This window comes from Staurois parvus, unplaced genomic scaffold (assembly GCF_062004578.1).
Source record: "Staurois parvus isolate SC_StPar_1 unplaced genomic scaffold, SC_StPar_1.0 ptg000697l, whole genome shotgun sequence".
In the NCBI taxonomy this organism is placed as follows: domain Eukaryota; kingdom Metazoa; phylum Chordata; class Amphibia; order Anura; family Ranidae; genus Staurois; species Staurois parvus.
In genome coordinates this window covers 1,122,087-1,136,448 of record NW_028318493.1, presented here as the reverse complement: position 1 = coordinate 1,136,448, position 14,362 = coordinate 1,122,087, and the positions used below count along the sequence as shown (strand labels likewise).

The 14,362-nt window shown below is 43.2% G+C and overlaps 1 protein-coding gene across 2 annotated transcripts in view; it reads left to right on the top strand.

Annotated features, from left to right (window-relative positions):
• Window positions 1–14,362, top strand: part of ATRNL1 (attractin like 1) — an 857,293-nt gene that overhangs the window by 463,199 nt on the left and 379,732 nt on the right. For both annotated transcript variants that reach the window (XM_089653036.1, XM_089653035.1), the window contains exon 23: window positions 1,627–1,705. In XM_089653036.1, the coding sequence (XP_089509162.1) occupies window positions 1,627–1,705 (79 nt within the window). The remainder of the gene's footprint in view (window positions 1–1,626; window positions 1,706–14,362) is intronic.

The following is a 14,362-nucleotide window of genomic DNA, read 5'->3' as shown; positions in this document are numbered from 1 at the left end:
TCCTGCAGTATTTTGTGTCTCTGCCTCTCCCACAATGGGGAGATTTCCTGCAGTAGTTTGTGTCTCTGCCCCTCCCACAATGGGGAGATTTCCTGCAGTAGTTTGTGTCTCTGCCCCTTCCACAATGGGGGGATTTCCTGCAGTAGTCTGTGTCTCTGCCCCTCCCACAATGGGGAGACGTCCTGCAGTAGTCTGTGTCTCTGCCCCTCCCACAATGGGGAGATGTCCTGCAGTAGTCTGTGTCTCTACCCCTCCCACAATGGGGAGATTTCCTGCAGTAGTTTGTGTCTCTGCCCCTCCCACAGTGGAGAGATTTCCTGTAATAGTTTGTGTCTCTGCCCCTCCCACAATAGGGAGTTTTCTTGCAGTAGTTTTTGTCTCTGCCCCTCCCACATGGTGAGATTTCCTGCAGTAGTTTGTATATCACTGCCCCAAAACACCTACTACATCACAAATTCAAACGCATTTGAATATTTACATTAAGTTAATCGCCTTCATATATGTATCTAAAAATTAGAAACACATTTGTAAGATTATAACTTCCTTTTCAGTCAGGAGGAATAGGGTGATTACATATTTTTAACCTTTGTGAATAGGTGTCATTACTCAGATCACCAGCCCTTACCTACCGCCGCTGACAGCTATGACGGCGCTATATGCTGGGAATTGTAGTCCCTCGCAATGTTGCCCTTGTCCGCTGTATGACCTGTAGCAGACAGATCTCTCCCATTCTCCTAATTTCCCCGTCATCCTATACTATGTACATGTTCTGTGTCTGCACAGTCTCCGTATGATTGGTTGTTATGTGCACACATTATTTTACATCCTTATTAATACTGCAGGATGTAATTTCCTCCCTGACGCTCTCTTCCTCTTGTGTTGCTAATTTAGTTATTATTACATCCAGATCTCCCGCTAAGCTGACCCGGGCACCAATGTTTATAAGTGGGATGTGTGATGTCATCGGGTGTCAGGCTGCGCTCACACCTCTTGGTACATTTCTGCTAATAGACACTAAAGCCACACACAGCATAGTGTGATTGTATGATTGTCTGCTCATTTAATGCGCTTTATATTTGATTGCTGGATTGCAGTGTGTATGTGTGTGTTGTTCATTTTGATTTGAGGTTATCAGATCTTTCGCTATCAGGCTGGGCATTTTAATAACACTGGTAGCGTTAGCTGTGTAAAGTCATGTTTAAAACGCAAGTTTTTCAGCATTTTTTAGCTCTTTTGCTTTAGTGTTTTGCTGCGTTTTTCCATGTTTGTTAGCTTTTTTTTTTTTTAACTGCTCAAAAACAGTCCAAAAAGCTGGTTTGCCACGTTTTATAGCGTTTTTCATCGTTCGAGTGTTCTACAGCTAAAAAACTCCCTTAGAAACCCACTAGTTCTGGGGTTTTGTTTCCAGCTAAAAATCACCCCTCCCAAAAAACGCTGATTACAGCCTATGTGTGCATGGACACATAGGATAACATGCTGGGGAGTTTACTGGCTGTAGAAAAAAAAGCCAAAAACAGCCGCAGTAAAAACGTCCAGTGTGCATGAGGACTAATACAGTATAACATTGAACTGATGAGGAGTTCACTTGAGCTTATCTGGTCAAACAATGTTTTTTTCTCTTTCCAGGCAAACAAGAATTTGGATATTTCTATTAATGCATCCAACAATTTTAACCTCAACATCACGTGGTCCATCGGATCTACAGGTAAGATGAGTCACTGTGAGCACATGTTCTGCATTGGAGATTATTATTATTATAGTACAGGATTTATATAGCGCCAACAGTTTGCTCAGCGCTTTACAATATAATGGGAGACAATACAGCAACAATACAGTTCAATACAAGAGGGTTAGGAGGGCCCTGATCCTGGGAGGTTACAATCTAAAAGGGAGGGGTTAGTGGTACATTGGAGATGATCAGGGGCGGACTGACAACTCATGGGGCCCCCGGGCAATAGGGGATCATGGGACCCCTGCGTCCTTGCCCAAACTCAAAAAAGCCTATGAAAGAGGTACCAGGGGCATCTCATGGGGCCCCCTACTGACCCCGGGCCCTCGGGCAGTTCCCTAGTTTCCAAATGGTCAGTCCGCCCCTGGAGATGATGCATGCTCAGTTGTCCGTGCCCTCAATGGAAATGGTGTCATTTCTGTGTTGCTGGTCCATAAAGATTAGAGCAAGAGGATCACAAGACAGCATACTGAGCTAATGTGAATTCACCAATAGAATTTCAAGACCTACAGCACTGATGTGAGAGTCTGCAGATCAGCTACTGTAGGTGTTCTACATACGAACATTTCTATCAATGGCCAGCTTTATATTCTTCAGGGTAAACATTTACCAAGAAAGATAGCAAGAGCTTGGAAGACCAGAGGGGAAGGTAGAGGCAGTAGCAAGAGGGTGACAGGTATCGTCCAGGGTCACCACCTAATTCTTAGACTGAGATGCCGGCTCAGAGAAAACACAATTATGTAAATTCTAGTGCCTGTGTAGTACTTGACTGTATTCACAAATACAGATCAGCTTCTGCTGGTGCCTCTCACCTTGTGACTTGCTGCAATTTCACAATGAATGTTGCAGCCTGATCATTGGGGGGTGGAAGCGATTGAGGAAATGTTTCATCCTGGCTTCAGCAGAGTGATGACATCATCTGAGCCTAGGCAAAGTCACAGGCTGGAGCTCGAGGAAGTTTCTTTAATAATAAAAGGCGGAACTATTTTGAAAAATGATATTGCTGGTGTACATTGGGATGTGCCAGAAATGCAGACTTGTAAAATTACTTACAAGGTCCTCTGTAAACCTTAGGGGTAGGTTATGTTTAGAGCGTGAATTTTAGGAGTTTAACAGTTAGGCCATGTTCACATGTGCGTACTTAAGCATACACCTGTGCGAGGGCTGTGTTTTCCCACATGCGGTTACACAGGTGTTCCATGCATACTTGTGTAAGCAGTTCCATTCATGTCAATTGGAACACAGATGTTGGTTCCCATTTGCCAGCTGTGCGGGTGCATGGCTCTGAACACACACAGTCTACACTTGGGACCATGTATCCACAGGGCTCTTCAATTTGGGACCAGCAACTACTTCCATGCAGCAATTGATTTGAATGATACTGCCTGCACAGGGATGCACAGCATACCTGTGCATCCCCATGTGGGCAAACACAGCCCTCTCATGGGCGTACACATAAGTACACCCCTTTGAATGAAGCCTTAGCATTATGATGCGTTGCACTTAATTCATATGTGGTAGAGTATGGGTGTTTATACCTGAATTTATATTTGTGTGGTGGTCCTTCAGCTTAGTACTCATAAGGTGTGAAGAGCCAGGAATTCAGTTACAAATCTCAGTATCAGAATCATTCACACTGCCACTCTTGCGTATAGCTTTTTTAAATGCAGAAGAAGTTAGCTGGGAAGTACCGTATTTTTCGCTCCATAAGACACACTTTTTTCCCCCCAAAAAAGGGGTGAAAATGTCAGTGCGTCTGATGGAGCGAATATAAAGTGTCCGGTCCGGTTTTTCCGCTGCCACCATGTCAGAATACCGGGCCGGCCGCTCAGCTGTTCTCTGCGGCAGGAACTCACCTGTTCCTCGCTCCAGCGCTGTAGTCTTCCCGCGCCGACTTCTTCCTGCCCCGGCATGTGTGACAGCCGGGTGCCCACTGCGCATGCACGAGAAGCGCTGCGCTTTGTGAATGGTCCGGTGTCTTCTGGGACACGACAGGTCCCAAAAGACGCCCGGCCATTCACAAAGCGCAGCGCTTCTCGCGCATGCGCAGTGGGCACCTGGCTGTCAAAGTTGGGTGCCCACAGTATAGGAAGGAGAACTCCGCGGAAGTGGGAGCGGGTCCCATTCAAATTCAGGTACCCGCTCCCCCTCCCTCCCTAAAGGTCCGCAGTGTCTGGTCATGCCCTGTACTGTCTGCAGTCTCTGGTCATCTGTAATGTTTGCAGTCTGGTCATCTCCTGTACTGTCCGCAGTCTCTGTTCATCCCCTATACTGTCCGCAGTCTCTGTTCATCCCCTATACTGTCCTCAGTCTCTGTTCATCCCCTATACTGTCCGCAGTCTCTGTTCATCCCCTGTACTGTCTGCAGTCCCTGTTCATCCCCTGTACTGTCTGCAGTCTCTGGTCATCCCCTGTACTGTCCACAGTCTCTGGTCATCCCCTGTACTGTCTGCAGTCTCTGGTCATCACCTGTACTGTCTGCAGTCTCTGGTCATCCCCTGTACTGTCTGCAGTCTCTGGTCATCTCCTGTACTGTCTGCAGTCTCTGGTCATCTCCTGTACTGTCTGCAGTCTCTGGTCATCTCCTGTACTGTGTCCGCAGTCTCTGGTCATCTCCTGTACTGTGTCCGCAGTCTCTGGTCATCCCTTGTACTGTCTGCAGTCTCTGTTCATCTCCTGTACTGTGTCCACAGTCTCTGATCAATCTCCTGTACTATGTCCGCATTCTCTGGTCATCTCCTGTACTATGTCCGCAGTCTCTGGTCATCTCCTGTAGTATGTCCGCAGTCTCTGGTCATCTCCTGTAGTATGTCTGCAGTCTCTGCTCATCTCCTGTAGTATGTCCGCAGTCTCTGGTCATCCCCTGTACTGTGTCTGCAGTCTCTGGTCATCTCTTGTACTGTGTCCGCAGTCTCTGGTCATCTCCTGTACTGTGTCCACAGTCTCTGGTCATCTCCTGTACTGTGTCCGCAGTCTCTGGTCATCTCCTGTACTGTGTCCGCAGTCTCTGGTCTTCTCCTGTACTGTGTCCGCAGTCTCTGGTCATCCCCTGTACTGTGTCTGCAGTCTCTGGTCATCTCCTGTACTGTGTCCGCAGTCTCTGGTCATCTCCTGTACTGTGTCCGCAGTCTCTGGTCATCCCCTGTACTGTGTCTGCTTTCTCTGGTCATCTCCTGTACTATGTCCGCAGTCTGTGGTCATCTCCTGTACTGTGTCTGTAGTCTCTGGTCATCTCCTGTACTATGTCCGCAGTCTCTGGTCCTTCTCCTGTACTGTGTCCGCAGTCTCTGGTCCATCTCCTGTACTATGTCCACAGTCTCTGGTCCATCTCCTGTACTGTGTCCGCAGTCTCTGGTCCTTCTCCTGTACTGTGTCCGCAGTCTCTGGTCCATCTCCTGTACTATGTCCGCAGTCTCTGGTCCTTCTCCTGTACTGTGTCCGCAGTCTTTGGTCATCTCTTGTACTGTCTGCAGTCTCTGGTCATCTCCTGTACTGTGTCCGCAGTGTCTGGTCACTTCCTGTACTATGTCTGCAGTCCATTGGTTCAGAATATTTTTTTTCTTGTTTTTCTCCTCTAAAACCTAGGCGCGTCTTATGGTCAGGTGCTTCTTATGGAGCGCAAAATACGGTATATGCAACTTTTATGTTCCCAGATCTTTTTCTCCTGCATTTAGATGTTCCTGGTTTAACTAGTTTGGCATTAGAGCAAAATGATAGTTGCATTTTTTTATGTTGCATAATATTTGCAAAGGTGTTTATCAAACACAAATTTTCAGGGAAAAAAAATAAAATTAATTTTAGTGCAAACACACTATACAATACCCATTTTTTTGTAAAATATAAAAGATGAGGTTGCATTGAGTAAGTAGATGCCAAACATGTCAAGTCTTAAAATTGCATGCACCCATGATAGCGCAGAAAACTACGGTACCCAAAAATCTCTATAGGTGATGCTTTAAAAGCCTTTACAGCTCATCAGTTTAGAGTTAACCAGGAGAGAATTTTAAATGTATTTTATTATAATTTTATTGGTTTTTAAACTTACTTTCTTGCATTTATCTATTTTTATTGTTATCACTAAGCCCCAGTTCAGACTGGCACAGCTTTGAAATTGCGCTACTTCATCACAATTTCAAAGGCACATTTGCACTGCCGATTTCATTGTGGCTTGCGACTTCATATAACAGAAGTCTATGCAAGTTGCAATGAAATCAGCAAAAAGTAATTCAGGAACCTTTTTCATAATCGCTGCAATATGAACGGTCCCATTGGGGTATGACTTGTCATGCAATTTTGAACTGTCAAATCTTTTGACAAGTCACACCAGTGTGAGTTAATAAACTCCCATGTAATAGCATGGGGCAGGTGACAGGTACACTTTATGGAGATATTAGGGGTTTAATAGACCCCAATGTCTCCCTTGCCCTTCACAGCAATCCCATTTCGTTCAGTACATGGGAGATCGGGGGGAGGCACTGCACTGCCTGCTCTGTGAAAGTGATTGTAAGCTATACAGCAGCTGCATCACTTTCAGGCCGGCTGAACAAAACAGGCACAGGCTACAGCTACTGCAGCTATCAGCATTTGCTTAAGAGTTTACTCTTTGGACGTTAAAGTGGTTGTAAAGGCTGAAGGTTTTGTACCTTCCTGCATTCTATGTATGAAGGTAAAAAACCTGTGTGCAGCAGCGCCCCTAACCCCCTCAATACTTCCCTGAGCCCCATCGCGATCTATTGATGTGAATGACAGCCTCAGCTGTCCCGAGTCTCTGCCTCCTCATTGGCTGAGACAGCAAGTGGGAGCCATTGGTTCCCACTGCTATCGATCATCAGTCAGCCAATGAGAAGAGAGAGGGGGCTGAGCCAAGCTGCAGCTCCATGTGTAAATGGACACACAGAGCAGCGGGTTGGGAACATACCTGCTCGGGTGCCCCCATAGCAAGCTGCTTGCTATGGGGGCTCCCGACAGGAGGAGTCAGGAGGGGACCTGAGAAGAGGAGGATCCAGGCTGCTCTGTGCAAAGCCACTGCACACAGCAGGTAACTAAAGACATGTTTGTTTTTTTCCAAAAAAAACCTTTAATATCGCTTTAAAAAGCCAGTTTATATCATATTATTTCACCTAAATTTATTTGTGTTTACATTCTTTTAGCTATGGATGCAGCTAGATTGACTGCACCTAAACACTGGTGTGAATGGCACCACTGAAAATTAATTGCATGCATTTTGAAATGTCCTCTAAATGCAAATAAATGCAGGTTTGGAAGTGCCATTGTGAAGAATACCTAAGGTATAGAGTATAAGAAACCATCAGATGATTTCACTCTTCAGCATCCATCAAACACAGAAACAGCATCAATTTTGGGTGGACTGACCCTTTATCCTTTCTCTTGTTGATAAAAGTTCCTCTTGCCACCAAATTGTCATTGCAAGACACTCTGAATTCTTATTATTCTCTCTAAACTTTGTATTGCTGCTCCTCTCCTATTCTCAGGGCATTGTTGCTCAGCTTCTTTTAATGATATTACTTATAGTGGAGATAATTTACTCTTTGAATAAAGCTTCATTAACATGTTAAGTTTTCTCCTTATTCAATTAAAATGACTTTGGTGGCAAACGGCATTGTCATATTCAAAAGCTGAGAGAAAATGGCAGCGTTATGAAATGTGATTTAATTAAGATAAATTGCTTCTCACCAGCCAGAGACAAAGATTTCAAATTCACTTTTAATTATTAACCTTAACATTGATGGCAGACAATAGAAGTCATCCTGCCGGGGTAGATAGAGCCTTTTCAAGCGTGACTTCTCTGGGGTGTGTGTTTGCCCCCTTTACGGCACCCTGGTCTCGGGGGATGGAAGGGTCTTTGTCTGGAGCCTTTTTATTTCCCCCCCCCCCCCCGCTTTCTGCATTGGAGGCTTTAGAAAGAGACGTCATGAAGGGGGCTTAGAGCCGGTGGGACTGATTGTAAATGAGAGCAAGCAAAAATCTTGCCATTGTTTTTCCATGTGCCGGCAGGAAAGCCGAGAGCTTGTGGCATTACAAATATATTTACATATATTAATGAACTCGGATAAAAGTTGAATTTTCAAAGATAAAGCAGCCTTCCATTGGGGACCCTGATGAGATCTGAATCACAGGAAAGGAAAAAACGCTCTCTGGAAGTCACATTGCAGGAAGAGTTTGGAGAACTTTTAATTAGGTTTTAAAGATAACCAGTCACAATGTGGCTTATGGAGAGTACCTCAGTTTTAACTTGTGATCATTGTATAAGCTGATTCACAAAAGCCATTTTATATCCCCTTATTTAGCTTTACTTACATGGTATGAGTTTGATTCTTCATCTTAGAGTCAGGGGTGAGATGTTACCTAAGGTCTGACAGTTGCTGCCCTGCCAAATGCCTGAGCTAATGCATTGCTTCCTATTGTGTACCTAGGGGCCCTCATTTACAGGTAAACCCGTGTTTGATGTGCTCTTCCATGTTGCGTTCAAAATGCAGTGCAGTTGTGATCTGCAGCAGGTGTCAGTGTTAAGTTAACGACTTCCCAAATGCAGTGCATTTGTCTGCACTGGATCTCATGGTACAGAGGTACCATGGGATCCGGTTGCAGTGCATTTCCAAAAGTACTGCATGCACTACATGTAGTTCTATTTGAGCCCATTTCTAGTGTGAACCGGCCAAACAATCTATAGGAATGCAAAACCCTGCAGGTCAGATGGAGGTCAGCCGCAATTCTGAATAATCTCAGAAGCATCAAAAATGCATAAAATACTAGACACTCTAATGCCCGCTCTGTAATTTGTAGTGTAATAACACATGTAGTGCAGTCTGTCAGTAGATTAAAGTTCAGCTTCCAGCAATGCAGCAGTTGCATCCCTCACCAGCTGCTGTCATCTTCTGTCCCGGGCTACTTCTGGGTGCTGGGTACATTCATTAGAACACTGTGAGAAGGCAGGTAAGTAGGTATTATTGCAGAAGAGACATAGCAAATCTCTTCTGCCATAAAGGGCTGATTGCTCACAGTTGTGGACAAGTTAGGTTTAGTTCCACTTTAAAGAGTAATGTCAGTTTGAATGCTTCTAATACCGTAGCTACTTACTATTAAAAATCAGGTACTTAGCAGTGCCTAGAGTCGGCTGCCTTCCTGCAGTCAGTTCTTCTTACCGTTGCAAGTTGCTGGCGCTGCCATTTTGGATGGGAGAGCCAGCTGTGGCTTCCTGAGGAACCGCAGCCGGCTTCCCAATGCACACGCATAAGCTCATGTAGCGCTTTGTAAATGGCCCTGCAGCCTCCTGGGACATGACATGTCCCAGGAGGCTGCAGGGCAAGAGACATCATCCTCTCACCCATGGCAAGGATTGTGTAAGTGGGAGCGAATACAGATATAAATCACTTTAAGGGCTCATGTACACTGCAGCTGATAAACTGACGTTCAGGAGCTGTTCAGCGTTTTTTTCAGCAGCCCCTGAACTCTCCCTAATGTTTTCCTAAGTGTCCATGTACACAGTCGTTTACAGGCAGTTGAGTTTACAGTCATTTTTTTTAACGCACCAAACTTGCGTTCAGGAGTAGATTTTACTGGCGTTTCAAACGCTTGTAAATGTGATTAACCGCGTTTATAAGTGTTTGCGTTTAGCAGTGTTTTTTTAACTGTTCCATATCCAGATGCTGTCCAGAGCCTTTTTTCATCATCAGAAATGCATGCAAAGCGTTTTTAATGTATTCAAATAGACCCAGTACATCAGCGCAGTCAGTTCCAGGTTTCGCGTAAAGGAAAAAATGGTAGAATGTGCTGCATTATGCTCATGATGGGATCCATAGTGAATACAACCAGAAAAAAAAAATAATAAAAATAATAAAAAAAATAATAAAAAAAGTATAATAATAATCTCAACACATATTGCTCTCTCTGCTTCTGCTCTCTCTATTTCTCTCAAAATGTCTGAAATAATTATTTACTATTTTTCAGTGCATTCTGGGCATTTGGGAAGGTCTGAGGTTCTCTTTTAAAAATGCTTCTAAACGCAAACGCTCATAAACGCGGTATGCAAACGCGGCTAAACTGATGTTTTTTAACCTACATATTCCAGCAGTCAGTTTCCATCGTTCAGAAGAGTTTTCCAAACTGAGTATATGAGTACTAAAGCTCACGGGTGTTAGAACTAAAATGCTTCTGAAACCCCTATAGTATTGGTTTGCTCAGATGAACTTTAGATGTGTTTTGAAGGCTATAGCTGAAGATCTCCAAGTGCCTGTGCTTTGGGGGTGGGAGAGGAAAACATCGAAAAGAGCCTTGCTATAATGATTCAGAAATCATGTGTCTACGCGTTTGTGTTGCGTTTCTATTCACTTCTATGGAGGCGTTTGGTAAGTTTTGCAAGTTGTAACTCCTGCCCAACATTGCAGACAAGATCAAAATGACCTCAAACACAGAGCAGTGCAAACATGCTGTGTGTACTGAACCATTTGCTTTGCAAAGTGTTCGCAAATCTTTAGTAATGCAAATTTTATTAAAGATCGCCCATGTGAACAAGGCCTAAAGCTGGCCATCCATTATACAGTTTTTTTGTTCAATTTCCTTTAGATTTACCTTCAACTTAGTAGTGCAAGTTGCCTGCCTGATTGCATACAAGTTGAAAATACAAGAAAATTGTATAATGTACGGCCAGCCTAATAGATCAGTTTTTGTTTTTCTTAGTCCCTCTGTTTTATTTCCTTTTAATCCTGTGAATAGACGTGTTATTTTTTCACTTCCTGTAACAGTTTATACTGTCCAGCAAAAGTGACAGTTGCAGGAGTTGGGACAATCTATATAAAACTGCCATTGGTTCCTAAAATGGCTTTATTTCAAATGGTGTAAAACCTTTTTCCAAAAGGAAGACAAAATGTTATTTTAACTGCCTAAAAAGTGTTATTTTGAGTTGATCTCTGTGTTTAAAGCTCCGTACACATGGGCTGAAATCAGCTGGTACAGGAGAAACCGCCCAACTTTCAGCCCGTGTGTATGGTTGGCTGTCCAACAGAAGCCAATCTCATGACCGGCTTCTATTGAATGAGCATGCTTGAAAAACAGCAGCTGATCAGCATTGGATCAGTGCTTGCAGCCAATGGCTGTACTAACATTGCTTAGTACGATGACTTCTCAGTTGTTTTTTCATTCGACCCACTGAGTTGAACGTAAAAAAAAAACTTACATTGCGTACCAAGCTTTAATTAAAATCTATTTAAACTACATGTCCAATTATAACTCTCTTGTCCAGAGCTGTATGATTTTGCAGAATGAACAATGTTTTCATTCTGTTGCAGGAAGTGAAAAATAAAATCTCTACTAGCAGTATCAACAGGTAGTAAATATATATTCATCAAATTGCAGCACTTTGAGTGAAATCGACCAGGTTGAAATCATGCCTTCCACATCCAGTAGAGTCCAAACCCTAAGAATAAGGAAACTTACACAACTCACCAAATCTCCTGTCCCAAATGTGTAAGAGGCCAATACAAGCTTAGAGATCTATGAAATCACGGGCAGGGTCTTAGTGGTTTTTGTGGTGGGACAACAGCACGATCACCAGGGACTGTAGATAAGAACTCACCAGAACATAGGACCTCATCACACCGAAGGTGATGCACAGAAATGGAACAAATCTTCCTACAAAAGTTGTACCTGTTTATCTGTTGCCCTGTTTCATGTACAGTCTCCTAAAGCACACATTTTACACAGTAATTTGGAGCTTGAGCAGGCAGTGGATGGGGTTCTCATGTCACACACTGCACAGCACAGAGCAGGGTGCTGAGTGTAACAGGATGTCGCCTTTCCCTCCACTCAGGTCTCAGGCTACAAAGTGTCATAGGAAAGCTGAGGCAGGCAATCACATTCTGTGTGCTAGGGAAGGGGGTCGCGGAGCTATCCTCCAGGATTCTGTGGTGTTGGCATAGAAAACACCACACTAGGTGCTTTGGTTTGAGTTATGTACACACAGTAGAGGGATCTGCTTTGTTCATGTTCCATTTCAGAGGTTTACAACCACTTTCATAATTCCAAATAATCAGATAGATAAAGGGAGTCCTGGATCATTTAGAAATCCCTGAAAATGGATTATGTACATGTTCAACAAAAAAGACAATAGCAGTGCAGAAACGTCCGATAGTGCAGTATAGATTGACCTCTAAGCTTGTTGCTCTCTTACACATTGGGGTCAGTAGACTTGGAGAGTGGCGTAAATTACTCTCATCCGCAGTGCTGAGATTTGCTGAAAATTGTATATAAGGGCTACATCTATTCTTCTTTTGCCAGCTGCTGATATTAGAAGATACTTTATACTACGGCAGACTATTTTAATATTATTGTCACTGATAGATTGCATCATATGTATAATGTTTGAAGTTGCCCATAGTTACACTTTAACTATTGGTATGTTTATTCAAGCTGTTGATTGGACATCTATACTCAGATTTTAGCTGACCTCCGCATTTCTCAGTGCAGCACTCTATTGTAGAACTACAGAGGACGGAATACGCTGACTGCATTGGCATTTCTGCGTCTTTCAAGCTGAGGGGATACTGGAGAGGAGAATATGGGGGAATGGATTCAGTATATGGAGAAATAGGACATTCAGCTGCAGAATTGGAATGCCAGCATCAGAGCTATACAGTTCTTGCATTGAGTTTAAAACTGAATTCCAGCTACAACACTGTTAATGTACGTACAGTTGTGTTCAAAATAATAGCAGTGTGTTGAAAAAAGTGAATAAAGCTCAAAATCCTTCTAATAGCTTTTATTTCCATACACACAAATGCATTGGGAACACGACACATTCTATTCCAAATCAAAACATGAAGAAAAATATATCAAATTTGTGTTGTTCCTCTAAAAAACATTGAAGAAAAGTGAATATTAGACGGTTCAAAAAAATAGCAGTGTTTGTATTCTTCTTTACAAACTCAAACATTCACTATATAAACTGAAAAATGTTTGAAGATTTTGCTTTCCTTTGAATCACTTAATGAATATTTGGTTGTAGTCGCACTGTTTCTGAGAACTGCTGTACATCTGTGTTGCATGGAGTCACCCAACTTCTGGCCCCTGTGATCAGGTATTCCAGCCCAGGATGATTGGACTACATTCCACAGTTCTCTATTTCTTGGTTTTGCCTCAGAAACTGCATTTTTGATGTCACCCCACAAGTTTTCTATTGGATTAAGATCCGGGGATTGGGCTGGCCACTCCATAACGTCAATCTTGTTGGTCTGGAACCAAGATGTTGCACGTTTACTGGTGTGTTTGGGGTTGTTGTCTTGTTGGAACACACATTTAAAGGGCATTTCCTCTTCAGCATAAGGCAGCATGACCTCTTCAAGCATTCTGATGTATTCAAACTGATCCATGATCCCTGGTATGCGATAAATAGGCCCAACACCGTAGTATGAGAAACATCCCCATATCATGATGCTTGCACCACCATGCTTCACTGTCTTCACAGTGTACTGTGGCTTGAATTCAGTGTTTGGGGGTCGTCTGACAAACTGTCTCCAGCCACTAGACCCAAAAAGAACAATCTTACTTTCATCAGTCCACAAAATGTTGCGCCATTTCTCTTTAGGCCAGTCAATGTGCTCTTTGGCAAATTGTAACCTCTTCAGCACATGTCTTTTTTTCAACAGTGGGACTTTGCGGGGGCTTCTTGCAGATAGCTTGGCTTCACATAGGCGTCTTCTAATTGTAACCGTCATCACAGGGAACTTTACACCTTCTTTCATCTTCCTGGAGCTGATTGTTGGCTGAGTCCTTGCCATTTTGGCTATTCTTCTATCCATTCGAATGGTAGTTTTTCGCTTTCTTCCACGTCTTTCAGGTTTTGGTTGCCATTTTAAAGCATTTGCGATCATTTTAGCTGAGCAGCCTATCATTTTCTGCACTTCTTTATATGTTTTCTCCTCTCCAATCAACTTTTTAATCAAGGTACGCTGTTCTTCTGAACAATGTCTGGAACAACCCATTTTCCTCAGAATGTCAGAGAGAAATGCACTGTAACCAGCATGTACAACATTTGCTGCCTTCCTTCTTTAAATAAGGGCAATAATCGCCACCTGTTTTTCAAGAATGAATGACCTCACTAATAGAACTCCACACTGCTATTATTTTGAACATGCCCCTTTCAATTAGTGATTCAATGACACAGAATCAGCAGCATGCATGTCATGACTGTTGGGTCTGTTGGATTTCTATTACTCTACTACACCGGCTAGTAAATTATTTGCCATGTAGAAATATCATTTCTACCAAAAACAGTGATTGATCAGGTTAGTGATGTCTGACTGCTATTATTTTGAACACAACTGTACATTGGTCCAACTCGGATCAATATATCAATACGTATATCATATACAAGCTGGAAATCACTGTAGTTGGAACTACTAGTATTAGCTTTCTGTTTCCGTGCTGAGTGGCTACCCTGCTGGATTGTGAACACAGGAGTTTGACCACTCCACAAGGGTGCTATTCACAGAAGTTACATTTTCTCAGTAAATGTAAAGTGTTCCCTGGTTGAATGAGGAGGAGGGGTGGAGTGGTGATTTCATACTCTCCACCTTGTCCAATTATAGAATGCCTTGCATTCACTGAGAAGATACAACA